Source organism: Lycium barbarum, chromosome 9, assembly GCF_019175385.1.
Source record: "Lycium barbarum isolate Lr01 chromosome 9, ASM1917538v2, whole genome shotgun sequence".
Lineage (NCBI taxonomy): Eukaryota > Viridiplantae > Streptophyta > Magnoliopsida > Solanales > Solanaceae > Lycium > Lycium barbarum.
The window spans coordinates 108,587,443-108,601,042 of NC_083345.1; the positions used below are offsets into that span (position 1 = coordinate 108,587,443).

Below are 13,600 nucleotides of genomic sequence, written 5' to 3' on the forward strand. Positions count from 1 at the left end.
AATATGAAATGTTGAAGTTGGGGCTTGTGTTGGGTGTGTTGACCGTGGGAAGTATATGTGTGTGGTGTGGTATTGGGTTGATGAATTAATTGCTTGTAGCATATTGATTGTCGTAGAGTGGAGAAGAGAATAAAAATCATAGATACATGTATATGTGTAGTGTAGCCGTGTATATAGCCTCCAAATGGTAGCAAAGAATGAATTAATATCGCTTAGCGTCGTAATGGTTGTTGTGATGATTTGTATGTTGGAAATGAGAGTTAAATGTCCCGAATTGATATAGTAAGCGTTGCGGACTGATTTGGAGAACTTTGTGCATTTAATGCAATCCTTATATATGAGAACCATTAACATATGAATATGTGTAGTGTGAACGAATGTGAGTCATAGATTATGCCGAATATCGCATTATTATCGCTTAAGCGCTTTCGTGTCGTCGTTACGAATTCTAGTTTGGAATTGAGCATTTAATGACTTAAGATTGATGTTGAGATTGTACGGGCTGATTTGAGGGTTATTGTGCGTTGATGTAATTTGTATATTTTATGAAAATGGTATCGTTATATTGTGAATTGTGATACAAAACATGAATTGAAAGTCGGAAGTGTGCCCAGTGGGCTGCTCACGGGTAGGGGCTGTTTTCGGCCAAAAATTTGGAGAAATTGTGGATTGTTGGAAAAATTATGTGAATTGTTTAGAATGTTCTCGAATGTTGTTAGTATGAGTTTGGGTTAATAATCGAATGTACGAACGATATTGTGGCTTGAAAGTAAGCCATTGAATTGAATAATTGGAAAGTTGTCGAATGGTGTAAAAGAGAGCTACTATTATTATTTTGCCTTTCGAATTGATTATCGATGTTGCTAGGTTGGTTATTGTGGTTGTTGTTGTTGATTTTGAGCGAGTTAAATTCTCGGGATGGCCTATTTACAGGGGAAATGCTGCCGAATTTTCTGTAGAATTTAATGTTAGTTGGAATAAATGGCTTAAGTGCCTATGTTTAATATTGGATATTCGTTGGCATATTTGTAGACCTTGGGGAGCCCGAGGCGTAGATTGGAATTTACTTTAGATTGGCCATCTTGGAGTGCGTACGAGGTATGTAAAGCAACCTCCCTTCTTTTTGGCATGTCTTAGTTTTACATAGGCTAGATTAGAGCCTTAAGGAAATTCCAAATCCGAAATCCGAGCATGATATGATCTATATATGTTCCTTGGCACTCTTATGTATGATTTGATGAAATATGAACCTTTATGTATTTGAAATAATCGCTTTTCGAACTTTGCGCAAAAAGGTTTCACTTTAAAGAACTTCGAAATTTCTGAATGCCATACATTTCACATAAATGCTCGGATTGCTCCAATATTTTTATAAAAGTTTGCATTATGTATAATACGTATGTTTTCCATAGGCGGGCCCGACTTGGGTAAATACCCGTCCGTGGGTCCCGCGACTTTCCTTTATATAATTCAGAGAATCTTTGAAAGAATTTGGTATGATTATTATTCCGATTTCAAATATGATCATTTTACTTATGTTTGAATTTATGATAATGATTTTATGCATATGACTACTCACGACTCTACTCGTGCATTCTGTTATTCCTTTCGCCGAGTCCCGGGCCGGTTCTGTTGTCGTGCGCATTTTGATATACTCCGGAGTTATGTTGTGTTTATGGTTCACCGAGCTACTCGCAAAAGAGGCTCGGGTTCCACCTATATTTGGTGTTATGCTGTGTATGGCGTTATGTTGTGATGTGATATGTGACGGGGATACGGAGATTTGAAACTTTCTGGTGTTATGCTGTGTTATGGCGCCATCGACGGGTGGGCGACCATATTCTTCTGTACCCTATGCATTACTTACATATTTTTTAAAGTAAGCAAATTTTGATATGTTGGATTTGCACTTATGTTTGGTACTTCCATTTCGTTTATGTCTCAGATTTGCTTTCTGTATAATCTGCTTTGCATACTCAGTACATATTTCGTACTGACCCCCTTTCTTCGGGGGCTGCGTTTCATGCCCGCAGGTACAGATGCACAGTTTGGTGATCTACCCATTTAGGACACCCTCTTCTGCTGTTTGGAGTGCTCTTCTCATTTCAGAGCACACATTTTGGTATATATTCGTTCGCTATGTATATATGTATTTGTTCAGGGGCACGGCGGGGCCCTGTCCCGCCATATGATTCGGTTTGTCTGTTTAGAAGTCTGTAGACGTATTTGTGGGTGTGTGTGCCTACTTCTGTATGAATGTGTTTGCATGACTCTATTCGTTATGGCAGCCTCGTCGGCGTGCATTTTGTATATGTTTGTGGCAGCCTTGTCGGCGTGCATTTGTATATGCGTTTTGGGCCGTTGTGCCATTTGACAGCCTTGTCGGCTTTTGACATATTTGATAGCCTTGCCGGTTTTTTGATATATGTGCATATGTTCGGCGGTGTATATTCCGCTGCCTCTTCTGATTCTGATATAATGTTTTGTACGCGCAATCGCGCAAGATAATATTCGTTCTAAACTCTGTTTAAAAATGATGATTTAGTTTGTATGTCTGTTTGGGTGCCCAAGTAGGGCACCAGTCGCGGCCCACGGGGCTGGGTCGTGACACAAACGATCATGCCAACGGGTAGAAGACAAGGCAGCAAAAGTCGACGGTGAATTGGTGGAAAATTTGAAGGTGGACAATGGATAGAGAGCACCCCTACTATTACATCTCATGAGAGCCATCCCCGTCCGGAAATCCTTCACAGAAAACCCATAAGGATCAAATTCAACACTCACATAGTTATCAGTAGTAAATTTACGAACCGATATCAAATTCTTTATGAGTTTTGGCGCATGAAGGACATTGTTTAACAATAAAGGAGGGTTCGGGGGAGGCAATTTAGCATGACCACAACCTCGAATTGGAATTGAATTACCATTACCAACAACAATGCCAGTATTACGATTGCTCAAATTAAAATAAGACGAGAGAGTACCTTTTGTGGATGTCATATGGGACGTGGCGCCGGTATCCATATACCAATTCGAATCGGGTTGGTTCAACGTCATCGTGTGCATGGCCGATTCAATATCCGTCGGAGTCCATTGCGTCGGGGAGCCTGCGGCTGCATATGCCTGCTGCTGTGGTCGCGAGCCCAAAATGCCAGGCTGGGCCAGCGATCTCGGGCCAGACGAAGAAGATGGCGGCTGCCACTGCTGCTGTGGCCGAGCCCACTGCGTGGTAGGATACAGGCAAGGGGGAGCCCACTGAGGCATCCAACCCCACTGCCACGGTGAGGAGGGCTATTGCCACTGTTGCTGGTCACCTGAGGGGCGTCCTCCACGGCGTCGGCTGCCACTGCCGCCGCCCGAACCACGGCCACCACCGTTATCCGCCGCTAGAGCCGCGGTTTTTGTTGTTATTTTTGCCCCGATGATGGTGAGAATGACCAGAATTTTCCAGATGAGAAGAGTCATCAAAATCACGTTTGGAATTAGCCACCATAGCCGCAGGCGAGTCATCGTGCATTTCAGCCAACGCCTTTTCCTCAAGGCACAAACTTGACCGAGCTTCGGAGAATGGTGGAAGAGGCTTACTTTGGCGGATGTAGGTACCCAAATTCTTGTATGCCTCTGGGAGTCCAGCCACCAGTTGGAGAACGAGGCGGTTGTCGGTCACCGAAGCCCCCACACTCTTAAGTTGATCGGCCAAGGTCTTGAGACGTTGGCAATACGCCGAAGCGTTTTGAAAATCCCGCATCTTGACATGAGAGAAATCATGTTCCAAAGCAACGGCCCGGGAGTTTTTGTTGTCTTGAAAAAAATTACGGAGGCGATCCCAGGCCTCCTTTGCCGATAGGTCTTCTTCGATGATTGTATGCAATAAGTTCGTGGAGATGGTTGCATATACCCATTGAAGTACCGTGGCATCCAAAGTGGACCGCAACTCCTTTTCGTCGTCGGTGGTAGGAGCCTTCTCCTTTCCGGTTGGCTGAATGTGGGAAAAGACACGGTGAGACCGGGCATGAAGTTTGAATAATTCGGCCCAAGCCGAATAATGATCCGTTTCCATCTCAAGAATGATTGGGATGTGATTCTTGATGTTGGAGACAGCCAAAGCATGATGGAACTTGGTGTCTGCCATTGATGGAAGGCAAGAAAAATGGACGAAAATCGAAGAAGAAGAAGAAGAAGAAGAAGAAGAAGAAGAAGAAGAAGAAGAAGAAGAAGAAGACGTCGGAAAAGTGGGTATAGGACGTCGGAGAATTAGGGCAGCGGAAAAGAAGGAAAAGAAACACTATCTATCAAAAATAATTAATCAACAAATGACTTAAATAGTCTGAAACTGTATAGGGACGATGAGGGAAGTGTGAGAAATAATTAAACAAAAACTGACTTAAATAGTTTGAAACATACTGTCATTACTTTCACAAGTTTCATACCTAAGTTTCGTTTGGTATGCGGACTAAATTATCGAGGAATTATAATTCTGGAATTTATCTCATTTGGGAGGTGGAATAAAATAATTTTAAGTTAAAAGGGATAAGGTGAAATATTCAGAAATTAAATTTGGTCTTTATTTTATGGCTGATGTTGAAGTACCTACTTTGGAAGTAACAGAAAGAAAAGCAACGACTGGGAGTAGAAGAGTTAGAGTTGAAAAAAGGATTTCTCACTTCTTTCTCTCATTCAAAATCGTGCATGAGATTTTCATCTCACATGGCTCTTAATTAAGTGATAATATAAAGACGAACTCATTTTCTTTCTTTTTTGATTACCTTGCTCGCGTATGTATAAGACCAAATCCATTCAACCCCTTATACCGCGTACCAAACAATCCCCAACTATTAGTTGTCCCTTTTCGTGTATAAACTATCACTATTTATATATCAAAACACATTTCAAAGCTGATTAGGTCAACTATCAATTGTTCCATTCCTACCTAAACTATCACCTAAATGTACTTGGATACATAGAGGTAATAGTAGGAAAAAGGGAACAATTGATAGTTTGGATGTGAAACTCGCAGAAAAAATGATACTACAGTTGTGTTTCTGACGATTATCTCGAGGAACATTATACTCTACTTAATAGGAATAATATGGGCACTGGGCACCTGCTAGCTAATTGAATTTCTCTCAAAATTGATTTCTCTGTTTTTATTGTAAAATTTCTCTATGAGAAAAGATTTTGGGCTTAATTTTTTAAGAAATATTATTACCATTGTAGAGAAGGAAAATATTGCATAGGTGGAATTGATAGAATACCAGTAGATATTAGGCCAGCTGATAAAAGTTAGTTTTTTAAGAAAGTTAAAAGTTGTTAAAAATAATATATTGCAATTTTAGCGGTTAATTTATCTATATCTTTTATTTGAATTTCATGACGCATTTGCTTATTTCTTTTATTTCGAATTTTATTTGTGATATTTGGTCAGCGAATACGTATTTTTTAACCAACATAATTTGTCAGAAAAAGGTTCCATTAAAAAATACAGGCAACGTTATTTGTGTGAATACGTGCTATTCAATCATAACTTCACCCTCTTTGGCATTTTAAATATGTGTTTGTTCATAGATTTTCGAATAATCTATGTCTCCTCCTTTTAACTTTTTTGGACAATTTTTTCAACAAATTCTTTTTAATTCTTAAGAGAAGTACTACAGGAAAATCTTCATGAATTGTTGCTTGAAGATTTTGAAGGTTCTTTAGTATCGTGTATCATTTATTGTCAATCCGAATAACAATTATTCATAGTGGGGGCAATTAATACCTTAAAGATAATATTCTTCACACTTCAAAGCCTAAAAATTACTAACCCTACTGATGTAACAACTATTAAGGTATTAATTCGCTATTCAATCCAATATAATTCTTGAAAAATTAAGAGTTCGTGAAGTTGGATAATTTAACGAAACTGGAAAAATTTGAGAATTGTTTCTCGAAAATGAAACTTATTGCAAAGTACAGGTGGTATTACTATGTACCGCTCAAATACATCAGGGAGAAGTTTGAAGTATAAGATAAGCTATACAAATCACCTTTAAGATAATTGATATCTGGCACAAATATCTAGATTTAATGTCATTTGCACTTCACTTCTTAACACTTTAATCACAGTTTTGAATGTAAATTTTTGTATATGAGCTTATGTTGGTATGCTTGTATAAATAGGTACAACAAGGACCAATGGAGAGTATTCCGAGCAGTTTTTGATTGATTTCGAGGCTTTGCACGTTGATTGAATGTTGGGAAGGAGTTCCAGCACTTGAAGGCAGAATCCGACCATTGAAGGGTCTCATGCGCTGGCCATGCGTCGCACAGCCAGCGCACAAAAGCCCCATCTCTGAATCTCAGACAGGTCATGCATTGGTCATGCGCCGCACAAGCAACACACAGAGGAGATCATGCGTTGGCCATGCGATGCATAGCCATCGCACAAGCGGCGTCAGTTGTCCTACTTGGATCGGGATTGGGCCAACTTATCTTGTAGTTACCCTAGCGTATAAATAGTCGTTTTTAACACTAGAAAGGCGGCTTGGACGAATTTTGAGACTTGTGAAACTCTTTCTAGGTTTTATTGCTCTTCTATTATTTTTCTTTACATTGAAACCCTATGTTAATCATGAATTCTTGCTCCCATTCTCGAATCATGTGTAACTTAACACCGTAATTCTGGGGTTGTGGCTTAGCCATGAATATTGACGTTTGACAAGTATTTCAATCTTAGTAGCTTGTTCGTATGCAATTGCTTCTTTACTTTTGTGCTTAATTGCTTGATTATCTGCGCAACAGTTGAGTTCTATTTACTAATTGATACACGTGCTTGGGAAAGACGTTAATTTGGAGAAGAAGTAACGAGATTGTGATATGAATATCCCTATAGTTGGGCTAGGATTTGTGACCAGGATAGGAATATACTTAGTTACCGCAGTCAATTTCATGTCGTGCTCTTATTGCATTCTTGATAGGTCAATACCATAGGAATATAGGAGGCGAGTTATCTTGAATCGGCGAGTAGTGGTTCGGGAGAATACTACGAGATTAATAATCTGGTTAATTGACAATTTTGAACAAAGTTGCTAAGGTGTGATACTTGAACGACTCAATAGGATTGGCGAACAAACCACGACCCTGGAATACTTCTAAAATCTTGATAAAAGCAGTACTCAAATACGTTGTTAACATAAATTGTGGTTACATTATTAGTTATCTACATTATAGCATTTAGTTTACAAAACAACCATTTTATTCTTTACTTGCATAATTAGTAGTAATAGTTTATTTTCGTGAAAGTATTGGTCATAAGTCTCTGTGGGTTCGACATCCGATTTTATATAATCACTATATTACTTGTACGACCACGTACACTTGCGTATGCATTTGGCAGAACCCGCAGGCTTTAGCAGGAGAGATTTGAATTTATTGCAGAACCCGCAGGCTTTAGCAGAGTTACCTGTGGTCATGGCTAATAATCCACCAGCGAAAGTGAGAGAGGTTGCAGTGCCTCGTGTGGCAGATGTAACTTCGAGCATTGTCAAGCCCACCATCGAAGGGCACTTTGAGCTGAAACATCCCATGATTCAGCTACTTCACTCTAGTGGGCAATTCACGGGAATGTCCCATGAGGATCCTCAGCGTCACATCCATACTTTTCTGCAGATTGTGGATACTTTCTCTATTGGGAGGGTCACCAAAGAATATGTGCAGCTGACAATGTTCCCCTTTTCTCTATTGGGGAATGCAAGTAACTGGTTATTAGCAGAGCCCGCAAATTTTATCACTTCATGGGATGATTTGGCGACGAAATTCTTGACAAGGTTCTTTCCACCAGCAAAGACAGCTCGACTCCAAAGAGAGATCATGTCATTCAGGCAGAAAAGTGGGGAAAATTTGTATCAAGCGTGGGAGAGGTTCAAAGGTCTTCTCAGAGATTGCCTTCACCACCATCAGACGAATAAAGTTCTGGCACACACATTCATTGAGAGTCTGGACGCCCAACATAAGTCATCATTAGACACTGGTGCAGGAGGGTAGGCTCTTGATCTAAGCTATGAAGAACTATTCACACTATTGAATAGGTTTACTCAGAGCACTCCAGACTGGCAGGATGATGCAGCTAGCAGTTCAGTTAGAGAGGCACTGGGTGTTTTTGAAGTGGATAATTTTACAACACTATCAGCACAGATTGATGCCATGCACACTGAAATCAAGAAGTTAGCTGTTGCGCAAGCTCCACCACATATGCATGTAGTGCAACAAGCCATCGTTTTTTGTGACGTTTATGGAGAAGGTCACAACGGTGATGAATGCCCTACAAATCCCGCATCCATATACTTTATGGGTAATGCAGGCAATGGACAAGGAAACAAAAATCAATACGGGAATTCCTATAACCCAAATTGGAGAAATCACCTGATTTCAGGTGGAGTGACAACCCAGGTAATAAAAAGCAGAACTATCAGCCAGCACCTGCTCCTCAATCACCCACGAACAGTATGGAAGACATGATGAAAAAAATGATGGGTGATATGCAGAAGATGATGATAGACCAGCAGAAGTTGATAGCAGATAATCAGAATTGCGATTTGGCTGTGTGAAATTTAAAAAGATAGATGGAATAGATAGTTAGTGCACAAAATACTAGACCACCTGGTGGACTTCCAAGTGATACGGATGTGAATCCCAAGCCTTGTAATGCTGTGACTCTTCGAAATGGGAGAGAACTAGAGGAAGTGGCTCCGAAAAAAACCAGTCGAGTAGAAGCTGAAAAAGAAAATATTACTGAGGAAATGATTAAAGAAGAGAGGGTAGTCAAGACACCAGTGGCAAAGCAGCCACAGCCCGTGGTTGCAAAGACACCAGTGGCAAAGCAGCCACAACCCGTGGTTGTAAAGCCACCACCTCCATTCCCTCAACGTTTGGCAAGATAGAAAGAAGAGGCTACTTACAAGAAGTTTCTTGATTTGCTTAAGCAGGTACACGTGAATGTCCCGTTGGTTGATATACTGCAGGGTATCCCAAAGTATGCTAAGCACATCAATGATATTGTTGCAAACAAGAGCCGATTCACAGAGTATACCACTGTTGCACTTACTAAGGAGTGCACTTCTCGGATTTAAAATAGGTTACCCACTAAATTGAAGGATCCCGGAAGTTTCACGATTGAGATTTCTATTGGGAAGCTGGTTGTTGCTCGAGCACTATGTGATCTCGGTGCAAGTATAAATTTGATGCCTTCATCTATCTTCAGGAAGCTAGGTTTGGGAGTACCCAGTCCAACCACTATAGTTCTTCAACTGGCAGACAGATCGTTAGCAAGACTAGAAGGCATTATTGAAGATGTATTGGTGCAAGTGGGGTCGTTGATAATTCCTGCTAACTTCATGATTTTGGACTTCGATCCAGACCCGGAAGTCCCATTTATTTTGGGGCGTCCATTCTTGGCCACAGGGAGAGCACTTATTGATGTAGCTGTTGGTCAGCTCACCATGAGAGTACATGATAAAGTTGAAGTCTTCAATGTATACCACGCTCTAAAGATGCCTGCAATCTATGAGTTGTCCATCGTTACTATTCTGAATGATGATACAGGACGACCACTCATCACTTCTCATGATCCATTGGAGAGAGACTTAATGGGTGATGATATTTTTGGTGACTCGGCGACATTTGAGATGGTGCAGATTCTGGATATGGCGAGTATTTATATTTGTGCAGGCGAGTTTGAGCCTTTAGATAGAAATGTGAGAATAACTCCGAAGTTGTCAATTGAAGAGCCTCCAAATTTGGAATTGAAGCCATTGTCCGCACATCTTAAATATGCATTCTTAGGCGAGGGTGATACCTTGCCAATGATATTAGCAGCAGAGTTGACCGCCGAAGAGGTTAGTATTTGTCTGGAAGTATTGAAGTCTTACAAAAGGGCATTGGGGTAGCAGATATCTGATATTCAGGGAATTAGCCCCGCGTTATGCATGCACAAGATACTCATGGAGGATGATTATAAGCCCAGCGCACAGCATCAACGGAGACTGAATCCTGTGGTAAAGGAGGTTGTCAAGAAAGAGGTAATCAAGTGGTTAGATTCCGACATTATTTTTCCTATTTCAGATATCAAGTTGGTGAGCCCGGTGCAGTGTGTCCCGAAGAAAGGAGGGATGACGGTTGTGACAAATGACAAAAAAGAGCTCATTCCTATTAGATCAATCACTGGATGGAGAACTTGCATGGATTATCGCAAGTTGAACGAGGCAACCAGAAAGGATCACTATCCCATTCCCTTCATTGATCAAATGCTAGACAGGTTAGCCGGGCAAGAGTTTTATTATTTCTAGATGGTTATTCTGACTGCAATCAGCTAGTTATTGCTCCGGAGGATTAGGAGAAGACCACGTTTACATGCTCATATGGTACATATGCTTTCAAACGCATGCCATTTGGGTTGTGTAATGCACCCGCGACTTTCCAAAGGTGTATGATGGCTATCTTTTCAGAGATGGTTGAGGACTTCGTAGAAGTGTTCACAGATGATTTTTCGGTATTCGGGAACTCTTTTGAGGTGTTCTTGAAGAATCTAGACCGAGTACTTGCAAGATGTGAAGAGATTAACCTGGTCTTAAATTGGGAAAAATGTCGCTTTATGGTCCGAGAAGGCATCGTCCTTGGGCACAAGGTTTCAAAAGGAAGGCTGGAAGTTGATCGTGCTAAAGTGGAAGTCATTGAGAAGCTGCCACCCCCCGTGTCAGTTAAGGGTGTGCGCAGTTTTCTTGGGCATGCAGGATTCTACAGACGCTTCATAAAGGATTTTTAGAAGATCTCGAGTCCGATGTGCAGGTTACTTAAAAATGAGGTGAAGTTCCTATTTGATGATGCGTGTATCAAGGCCTTTGAAGGTCTAAAGAAGAGATTAGTAACTGCATCAATAATCATTGCACCCGACTGGAACTTGCCATTCGAATTGATGTGTGATGAAAGCGACAATGCTGTGGGGGCTGTGTTGGGACAGAGACGAGATAAAGTTTTTCATTCTATCTACTTTGCTAGCAAGATGTTAGACGCTGCCGAAATGAATTACACTGTAACAGAGAAGGAGCTGCTAGCTGTGGTTTATGCGTCTGATAAGTTTCGGTCCTATCTTGTTGGGACATATGTTATTGTCTATAAAGACCATACAACCATTCGCTACTTGTTCAGCAAGAAGGATGCTAAACCCAGGTTGATTCGGTGGATTCTCCTTTTGTAAGAATTTGATATTGAGATTAAAGATCGTAAGGGAGCTGAGAACCAAATCGCAGACCACTTGTCTGGATTGGACAACCATAATCATTTTGTGGAGGATGTCCAAATTCGAGAGTCGTTTCCTGATGAGCAGCTACTTACTATTCCTGCTGCCGAAGTCCCATGGTATGCTGATATTGTGAACTTGATAGTAAGTGGGGTGTACCCTCCAGAAGCCACCTCACAACAGAGAAAGAAGTTGTATCATGACTCTCGATTTTATATATGGGATGAGCCGTATTTATTTAAGCAAGGGACTGATCAGTTAGTGCGGAGATGTATTCCACAGACCGAGGTGAGTCAAGTGCTGGAGAGCTGTCATTCTTCCTCATACGGGGGGCACTTTCAAAGTGACTGTACTATGGCTAAGATGTTACAATCTGGCTTCCATTGGCCCACTCTTTTAAAAAATGCTCATGCATTTGCTAGAAGTTGCGACAGATGTCAACGAACGGGAAACATCTCTAAGAGGCACGAGATGCCTTTGACAAACATATTGGAGGTAAAGATATTTGACGTTTGGGGCATTGATTTTATGGTTCCCTTCCCACCATCCCTCGGTAACAAGTACATTGTGCTTGCTGTCGATGATGTTTCAAAATGGGTAGAGGTATTCCCTCTTCCAACTAATGATACGAAGGTGGTGGTGAATTTTGCGCGAAAGAACATATTCGCAAGGTTTGGAACCCCACAGGCGATGATTAGTGATGGGGGTGCTCACTTCTGTAACAGTTTGTTGAAGAACCTTCTGGAAAAATATGGGGTAAGCATAAAGTTTCTACAACTTACCACCCACAAGCATACAGACAGGTAGAGGTCTCGAATAGAGAAGTGAAGTAGATCTTGGAGAAAACTGTGAATGCTCAGAGGAAGGACTGGACGATGAAGTTGGATGATGCCTTGTGGGTGTATCGCACAGCTTATAAAACCCCTATCGGAGCGTCTCCTTATAGGTTAGTTTATGGGAAAGCGTGCCATTTTCCAGTTGAATTAGAGCATAAAGCATATTGGGCAATCAAAAAGCTCAATATTGATATGAATCTAGCGGGAGAGAAGAGGTTGCTCTAATTTCACGAGCTTGATGAATTCAGACTGCGAGCGTATAAGAATGCAAAGTTGTACAAGGAGAAGACTAAGAGATGGAACGACAGGCATATTCACCACTGTGAATTCACGCCAGGGCAGCAGGTACTACTCTTTAACTCTAGGCTGCGGTTGTTTTCGGGAAAGCTCAAATCCCGATGGTCTGAACTATTTGTAGTGACGAGAATCACACCCCATGCTGTTGTGGAAATACAAACTATGGATGGGGTGCGCAAGTTCTTCGTAAATGGGCAGCGTCTAAAGCGATATTGGGGTGGTGTTTTTGACAAGGAGAAGGAGCAAGTGCTCCTTGATAATGAATAGGGAAGGATCTGCGTCGTGCCGCGACGTTAACTCAAGCGCTTCTTGGGAGGCAACCCGAGTTTGTAATGTAACAATTCGAAATAAAAGAAAAGTACAAAAAGTGTCGTGCCACTACCTTAGCTAAGGTGCTGGTTGGGAGACAACCAAACTTCTGTAGCATATATGTCATGTTTGTTCATGTTGCAAAGCTAAGGAAGGAACAGGAACTCGAAACGAATGCAAAACAGTAAGAATCGAGTGCAGGTTTGTTAATGTGCTTTATCTGTGCGTCGCATAATTATCGCACAACAGGTAAGCAGGCCAAATATTTGGCTAAGTAAAAGATTCAAAAAGGGGTGTTTTGTGCGCTGGTCGTGCGTAGCATGATCAGCGCATGATCTGCACTCAGAGCCAAAAATTTGGCTGAGTAAAAAGTTCAGGAAGGGGTTCTTTGTGCTCTGGACATGCGACGCATGATCAGCGCATGATGGAAATCAAAGGTTTTTTTTTTCTAAGTACAAACTTCAGAGTTGGGGGTATTGTGCGCTAATCATGCGACGCATGACCAGCACACAGGTCTACCCAGTTCGAATTCTTTTAAAGACTTAAAACATAGACCGACCCCCCAATTCCTCCCACTTCTCACAAACTCTCTCTCTCTCTCTCTCTCTCTCTCTCTCTAAACTCGTCCCTAACCTCCCTAACCCCTAAAAACCCTCCCAAAATCTTCTCCATCCTCACGAAATTCACGTGCATTATCTCACATCTCAATAGAGGTAATCAATCTTCATAGTTTTTCCATGAAATCCCACTCCCTTTTCCCCTTTTTTGTTGATGTTGAGAATGATGAACTAGGGTTATGGGATCAGGCGAATTGGGATGGGGATTTGGTATTGCTGTGTTTGATATTGTTGTTTGATGAGAAAATAATGAATCCTAAACAAAA

General features: G+C 41.3%; 1 protein-coding gene and 1 non-coding gene across 2 annotated transcripts; one reads left to right on the top strand and one right to left on the bottom strand.

Annotated features, from left to right (window-relative positions):
- Nucleotides 1–7,365: 7,365 nt before the first annotated feature.
- LOC132612136 (uncharacterized) lies at nucleotides 7,366–9,926 on the top strand. The gene is made up of 5 exons (XM_060326469.1): nucleotides 7,366–8,021; nucleotides 8,070–8,430; nucleotides 8,613–8,912; nucleotides 9,003–9,064; nucleotides 9,116–9,926. Exons 1-5 carry the CDS (start codon nucleotides 7,366–7,368, stop codon nucleotides 9,924–9,926), a joined length of 2,190 nt encoding a protein of 729 aa, XP_060182452.1.
- Nucleotides 7,834–7,940, bottom strand: LOC132612437 (small nucleolar RNA R71). Its single transcript, XR_009571797.1, has one exon. It is a non-coding gene; the product is annotated as a small nucleolar RNA R71 (small nucleolar RNA).
- Nucleotides 9,927–13,600: the final 3,674 nt, after the last annotated feature.

Coding starts and splice junctions, on each gene's coding strand:
- LOC132612136 (XM_060326469.1), top strand. CDS start 7,366: ATGCATTTGGCAGAACCCGCAGGCTTTAGCAGGAGAGATTTGAATTTA. Junction 8,022..8,069: donor TTAGACACTGGTGCAGGAGG/GTAGGCTCTTGA, acceptor ACTATTGAATAG/GTTTACTCAGAGCACTCCAG. Junction 8,913..9,002: donor CTCCATTCCCTCAACGTTTG/GCAAGATAGAAA, acceptor GATATACTGCAG/GGTATCCCAAAGTATGCTAA.